The 6,982-nt window shown below is 50.7% G+C and overlaps 1 protein-coding gene across 1 annotated transcript; it reads left to right on the forward strand.

Moving 5' to 3' along the window:
• The first annotated feature begins 6 nt into the window (after nucleotides 1–6).
• LOC104917220 (zinc finger protein OZF-like) lies at nucleotides 7–6,124 on the forward strand. Its single transcript, XM_031557785.1, has 4 exons — nucleotides 7–223; nucleotides 1,556–1,646; nucleotides 2,545–2,643; nucleotides 2,742–6,124. Exons 3-4 carry the CDS (start codon nucleotides 2,622–2,624, stop codon nucleotides 4,166–4,168), a joined length of 1,449 nt encoding a protein of 482 aa, XP_031413645.1. The 5' UTR covers nucleotides 7–223; nucleotides 1,556–1,646; nucleotides 2,545–2,621; the 3' UTR covers nucleotides 4,169–6,124.
• Nucleotides 6,125–6,982: the final 858 nt, after the last annotated feature.

Raw genomic sequence — 6,982 nt, forward strand, 5'->3', positions numbered from 1 at the left:
CTGGGGCTGCGGCCGTGCAGAAGGGATCTTCTGCCGGGGTGCCGGTCTGGGAGCGGCAGAGCGGCCGTCTGTTCGGTGCCGGCGCCGCGCTGTGCTGAGGAGCGGTGCCGGAGGTGATCCCGAATCCTTTCGGCGGATCCTCGTCCGTCGCTGTGTCGATCTTCCGAGGTCTGGGAAGGGGGCTCGCTTCTGTAGGGCAGCTTCCCTTAATCGGAAGCTCACGGTAGGTCGGTGCAGCTTCGTGCCTTGAGGGAGCGAAGCCGTTGGTGATACTGGAGCGCGCGCGGCATAAACAGCTGTGGAATCACAGTTATTCTTTTCCAAACCCACTTCAGAAACGGGGCATGGTGGCACACCCGCGGTTTTTGGCATGAAACGTGTGCAGGCGCTCCGCACAATGCAGGCATTGCAGCCTCCCTGTTTCCGCGGGGGCTGGGGATAACGACTGAGCCGAAGGGACGGCGACAAATCGTCCCTTAAAGTCCTAAAAGCCCTGCGGAGCGAGTGACTGACGTGCGTTTCTTACCGGAGAGATAGGAATCGGAATTGGCAATTCGGAGCGTAGCGTTTTGTGCTGTTTCCAGTGGTGATTTTTAACTCTTTGCTGTCTGAGTTGCACGCTCAGCTTTCCGGAACCTTTCTAAATAAAGTTTAGGTTAAACTTTATGCTTCTTTATTTCTTGAAGAGACTGCCAGCAGTCGTTAAAAGTCCAACGGGAATTAGTATATCCGTATGGGGGGCCGTTATTCTCTTACTGATACTGCTTTTCCTTGGCAGGCGCTATTTGTTCTTCCTTCAGGCCTTACCATCCCTCTGGGAGTTGAAGGAACTGGGAGTGTTTTCCTTTCCTTGCGGGCACTGTCTGTGGAGGGGCTGAAACACCCTTCTTTCCTTCTCTCTTACCTCGTTTCTGGTGTGCTGCAGTTGCACTGAATGCAGTATTAGTGGGCTGATTATGAATTGTGACTCTAGGACTGCCGAGGACTAATGCGTGTTTTTCAGTGACGCATTACTCCGCTTTTGGAAAGTTGTTTGCAACTCTTCATAGTTATTTTCTTTTCCTTTAATTTCTGCTCCCTGTTCCTGTTTGTTTCTGCTCTCCCTTGCCTCGTGTGTAACGTCCAATCTTGCCATTGTGCACAGAACACCTTCCCACCTTTTTATCCTTCCATAGCCCCTAATGATCTTTTGTTTCTCAGTTGTAACAATTGTCTCGAGCCCATTCATATAAGAGTTTGGGGCTGTGGTTCAGTCCGTGACTCTTGTAATCAGCTGGTATCCCTAGTTGCCATCGTTCAGACTTCACCAGTTTCTAATGGATGGATCCTACTACAATATATACTTTTAGGGGAGAAGCAGCGATGTATTGGTTGATATAATGTGGAGAGGGCTGTAGTGGTATAACAGTGGTGTGACAAGATTGGAGATGGGTGCAGTGGTGCCGGTCTGAGTCCTGGGTGTCTTTTACTCCCAAATGGGCTGGGGAAGGCTGGTCTTGGACAGGAACTGCTGCACTCCCTCACACGTCCCCTGCCATTTCTCTTGTCCCAGCAGGCTCCTGTGAAACTTCTGCCTTTCATCTGTGATCATCCCTGACACGTTATCTGCAGGAGAGCAACAAATGGCCACAGTGCATCCATCTCAGGTAGAGGCATTGGGAAGCACGCAGGAGAGGCCATAGGGTGTGGGATGTGAATACATGGGGAGAGGGAGGTGCTTTCAGCCAGTATTTATGTGCTGGGGACAAAGGAGCCGCTGGGACTGGAGTTTCTCTCCTCTGCCAGCTGCTTCCCTGGGCTGTGACTGTTCCCAGCAAGGAGCCTCTTTGCTCACAGGAGCCCGTGAGTTTTGCAGATGTCCCATGTGCATGTGGATGAGATGTGGACATGATGCTGGAGACGTACGAGTCTGTGGGCTTTGCTGCCTTTCCTTCTCGTTAGGGCTCCTTAGGCTGTGCAGAATGAGCCTCTGCAATCAGGGCCTAGTAACAATGCAGTTGCTAATGGATTAATACAACAAATGGATTAATACAACAAATGAAACGTAAATAAGTTTCACATGAATTTCAGAAGGGATTAGTGTGCTCAGCACTGTGAGAAAGGACCCAGAGTCACTGCTGGCAAGCAGGTATCAGCCAGGAGGAGTTGGATCAGCTGCTGCAAACTGTCTTTGTCTGGCTGCATTGCAGGGTGCCACTAGCTCCAGCAACCTGACAACTCTCTGGTTATTTTTTTCCCTTTTTACTCTTTGAACTCCCATAAACCTTTATGAAGCCTTGGGCAGTGAACAGTTTGGGTAGAAATAAAAAAGCCTAATGTGAACGTTAAAGAAATTATTCCTACACAATTTTTGAAGATGCAAAATGCACGCTGGGATCCAAAGGAAGGCAGTCTGTACCAGGGCCGGTGTCATTCAGGCCCTTACAGTGGTTTCAGAAGTGTGCAGGGACAGACACATAGTGCAGTTGTTGGACAAGCAGCTGTGTCAGAATGATGGAAATGCTCTCTCGTTCACTGTTTGTATCACTGAAACGTTATTTCCAGCCTCCAAACCGGTGGTGATCTCCCTGCTTGAGGAAGGGGAAGACCCCTGGATCCCAGATGTGCATGGCCTGGGGGACATGGCAGGAGACCTCAGCCCAGGTGAGCCTGTGGGGGGCGGGAGGAGGCTGTGTCTGGCAGAAGCTGTCTCTGACTAGGCAGTATTTTGGCTTAATGTATTATTTCTGGATTTCATCCAGCAGGGGATAGGATGACAGCTATAGAGGAGGTTCTGCAGAAGTGCGATGTGGCCAAATGGCAGTGGGGCAGTGCTTCGGTGGGAAAAGCCAGAAGGGATGTGCAAGGGGCTCTGGAGCAGGGAGAGCACCTGAAGAAGCAACAGGGAAACCCTCAGAGAGAGATCGTGAGGGACCTCCTGGACTGCAGCGCAGGTCAAAAGCAGTCTGAAGATGCAAGGAGCAAGGAAGCGTGCCAGGAGAAAAGGCAGAACCCAAGTGCTGAGTGTGAGAACAGCCTTAAAAGGAACTCTGGCCTTGTTAACCGCCAGAGCATCCACGTAGGAGGCATTCGGTTTAAATGCCTCGAGTGTGAAAAGAGGAACATGAAAAGCTGCAGCTTGCTTATCCACCAGCAGGACCACGCAGAAGAGAGACCCTTCAAGTGTCCTGAGTGTGGGAAGAGCTTCAGAAGCAGTTCGAACCTCAGCCGCCACCAGCGCATCCACACAGGAGAGAGACCCTTCCAGTGCCCTGAGTGTGGGAAGAGCTTCAGAAGCAGTTCTGACCTCATTGTCCACCATCGCATCCATACAGGGGAGAGACCTTTTAAGTGTCCAGAGTGTCCAAAGAGCTTCAAAAGCAGCGCTCACCTCACCTCCCACCAGCGCATCCACACAGGAGAGAGACCCTTTAAGTGCCAGGAATGTGAGAAGACCTTCAAATGCAGTTCCCACCTCATCCACCACCAGCACATCCACACAGGAGAGAGACCCTTCAAGTGCCCTGAGTGTGGGAAGAGCTTCAGTAGCAGTTCGAATCTCACTGACCACCAGCGCATCCACACCGGGGAGAGACGTTTTAAGTGCCCTGAGTGTGGGAAGAGCTTCAGCAGCAGTTCCAACGTCGTTATCCACCAGCGCATCCACACCGGAGAGAGACCCTTCAAGTGCCACGAGTGTGGGAAGAGCTTCAAAAGCAGTTCCACCCTCATCAACCACCAGCGCATCCACACAGAGGAGAGACCCTTCCAGTGCCCCGAGTGTGGGAAGAGCTTCAAAAGCAGTTCTGATCTCATTGTCCACCTGCGCGTCCACACGGGATATAAGCCCTACAGGTGCTCAGAGTGTGGGAAGAGCTTCAAAAGAAGTTCTGAACTGAAGTGCCACCAGCGTATCCACACGGGGGAGAGACCTTTTGAGTGCTCCGAGTGCGGGAAGAGCTTCAGCAGCAGTTCCAGCCTCAGTTACCACCAGCACATCCACACAGGAGAGAGACCTTACCAGTGCTCTGAGTGTGAGAAGAGCTTCAAAACCTCTTCGTACCTGATTGTCCACCAACGAATCCACACAGGAGAGAGACCCTACCAGTGCTGTGAGTGTGGGAAGAGCTTTAGCAGCAGTTCTAAACTCAACTCCCACAAGCGCGTCCACAGAGGAGACAGTCCATGAAAGTGCCCTGAGTTTGTGCGGAGCTTAAATTTCAGTTCCTGCCTCCCTACCTACTTGCACATCCTCACAAGAGACAGAGCCTGCGAGTCCCAACCTTCTTCACCTGACAGGTAATGTGGTGCAGCCAGCAGGGAGGGCTCGCTGTAATGAAGGCGTGTTCCAGTGCGTGTGAACTGGGAGATCCACCCTGAGCCCAGCAGGGAACGGTGCATGTGGCTGAGAGCGGGGAAATACAAACCCCATCCATGTTTGGGTACCCGACCTCAGTTGCAGGACAGATCCAACCCCTCCCGTTCCCTTCCTTATTCTGGTTATTATCGCTTATGAAAATCGACTTCTGCTTTTTCTGTCTTCTCCTGTTCACCACTCCATTACCTGCTGGAGAACTACCGTTTGGTGACATTTTACTGCTGCTACCAAGTCAAGCCGCAATGGCTGCAACACAGATTTGAAGTTCCCTCAATGACCTCCAGCTTCAGAAGTCCCTGAATTAGCAAGCCCCTTTCCCTGAATGGGGCGCAGAAGAGAGCACTGTAAAGAGGCAGCATCCCAGCTGGGGTCACGTAAGAGACACCTCTGCAAGCACAGCAGGCAGTGCTACGTGTGTCCTGCTCGAGGGTCGTCATCGCCACTCCAGTGCTCAGAGCAGGTGCTCACATTTTCACTTGGGTGTATTTGGATCAGTCAGCTCCTGGTTTCTCCCCGACCAGCAGGAGAGTTTTCCCATGCTTTGGATGGACTGTAGCTCCCTTCTTGACCTTAGATCCATTCTTGGTGTTTCGGGCACATGTAAATACTCTTCCCCTTTCCTCCTTGGCATGGGAATTACACATATTGCTCTCTGTCAGCTGGGCATAGGGTGGATATGCAAAGGAGCTTGCAGTTGGCACTGACATGATTGAGAGCCTCTGGGTACTGGTTAAGGGACGAGACAGTTAAGTGGGAATCTACCATAAGACAGTGATTCCAATTAATGATTCTGTATGGAATTAAGTGATATCCCCAGAACAGCATCTCTTGCCCGTGGCACTGGAGTCCATCAGTGCTGGTCACTATTTATCTCTCAAGAGTACTGGTGCAGGTAGAAGCAGACTGCTGGTAGTCAGGAAGAGGGACTGAAGTCCAGCTTATCTGAGCAGAGTTCTTCTTTTTGAGTTCAGGTGGAAAGGAAAGTGAATGGACACTGGCAGTCAAATCAGTGGGGGAACTACAGAAATGCTGCCTACTCTCCTGAGGGGAATGCTTATGCTGTCCAAGTTCAGAGCTGAAGCTGGCCACTCGTGTGGGGGACGATGGAAAGGCTTCTTCATGTAACCAGCAAAAAGAGGATCGTGGATGACATCTCTTTGTTACTTGATGAGGTTGATCACCTCATAAGTCGGGACACAGAACAGAAGCAGAGTCACAGAATGCATTTTTTTTCACCTCTGCACTGAACGCTGTAGGTGGGTCCTGGGACTCCTGGAGCCCTACGTTGAGGGCCACGACTGCACTGATGATAAACTTCCAGTGGACTGTGAATGTGGGTGGGATTTGCTGCTCCAGTTGCATGCATGTAAATCTATGGCCCATGGAGTTTATCCATGGATCCTGGGAATTGCAAGATGTCCCAGTTGTCTGGAAGTTGGGAAACATCTCAGTTTCCAGGAAGGACAAGAAGGAAGACCTTGCCAATTCCAGTCCTGCCAGTCTCCCTTTGGTGCCTGGCAAAATTAGGGAAGAGGTCGTTGTGAGAGTTACTAAAAAACGCTTCAAAGACAGGAGTTTTGAAGGGGGTTGGAGTTCACTTTGCTCAATCCTGCTACTTGGGGGGCTAGCTGGGCATTGTTCTGGGAGTGGTGAGCAATTGCTTGTGCATCACTTGTTATATACGTTGCTATAGAGAGAGAGATATTTGTCATAATGATTATCCTTTTCCTTTCCTCTGTGTTTAGTAAATAACTGTTTTGTTTGTTATTCTCTCCCCCATCGCACTGGGAAGGGGGGGGTGAGCAAACGTCTGTGTGGCTGTGTGAGCCACCTCAGGTTCACAGAACAGGAGGGTCCCTTGGGAGTCAGACCTGAAGGGTAAAGGGGTCCAGGAAGGCTGATGAAAGGAGATAAATCCAGCTGGCGACCGGTCAGCACTGGTGTTCCTCGTGGGTGAGTACTGGGCCCTGCCCTGCTTAATATCTCTATTGACAATCTGGATGAGGGCATCGAGTGCATCATCAGTAAGTTTGCAGATGACACCAAGCTAGGGGCAAGTGTCAATCTGCCTAAGGGTAGGAAGGCCCTGCAGAGGGACCTGGACAGACTGTCCGATGGGCTGGAGCCATAGGGCTGAAGTTCACAAAGACCAAGTGCCAGGTCCTGCACTCTGGACACAACAACCCCAGGCATCATTACAGGCTTGGGGCAGAGTGGCTGAAAAGCTGAGCAGAGGAAACAAAGCTGGGGGTTTGTCAACAATTGACCCAGCGAAAAGGGAAAAATGGAAAAGGGTAGGGAGATGGGACTAGAAACAGCAGCAACGATCTGAGGAGAAACAAACTAATTTACTGGAAAAGATATCAGAATGCAAGATAACACACTGTGATACAATAAATTAGAATTGAAGCTAATAAGTAAAAAGGCAGAGTGCCCAAAAACCGAAGGCCTTACTCTCATGCTGAGGCATCTAGCCAGGCCAAGCAGAAGAGGAAAAAGGGAACGCCCCATGATATGCAAACAGTTTTATCTTTGCCTCTGAACAGAGAATAGAAACAGAATAACACAAAGTCCTCAGGGGTATGTAGAATGTAGTTCTTCTCTTCTGAGAAGCAGGTACCCAGG

This window comes from Meleagris gallopavo, unplaced genomic scaffold, assembly GCF_000146605.3.
Source record: "Meleagris gallopavo isolate NT-WF06-2002-E0010 breed Aviagen turkey brand Nicholas breeding stock unplaced genomic scaffold, Turkey_5.1 ChrUn_random_7180001957606, whole genome shotgun sequence".
Classification (NCBI taxonomy): Eukaryota; Metazoa; Chordata; class Aves; order Galliformes; family Phasianidae; genus Meleagris; species Meleagris gallopavo.

Bases quoted from the DNA above. Each gene is read 5' to 3' on its own strand.
- LOC104917220 (XM_031557785.1), top strand. From the start codon at position 2,622: ATGGCAGGAGACCTCAGCCCAG. The intron at 2,644-2,741 runs GTGAGCCTGTGG...GATTTCATCCAG, and splicing joins GGCAGGAGACCTCAGCCCAG to CAGGGGATAGGATGACAGCT.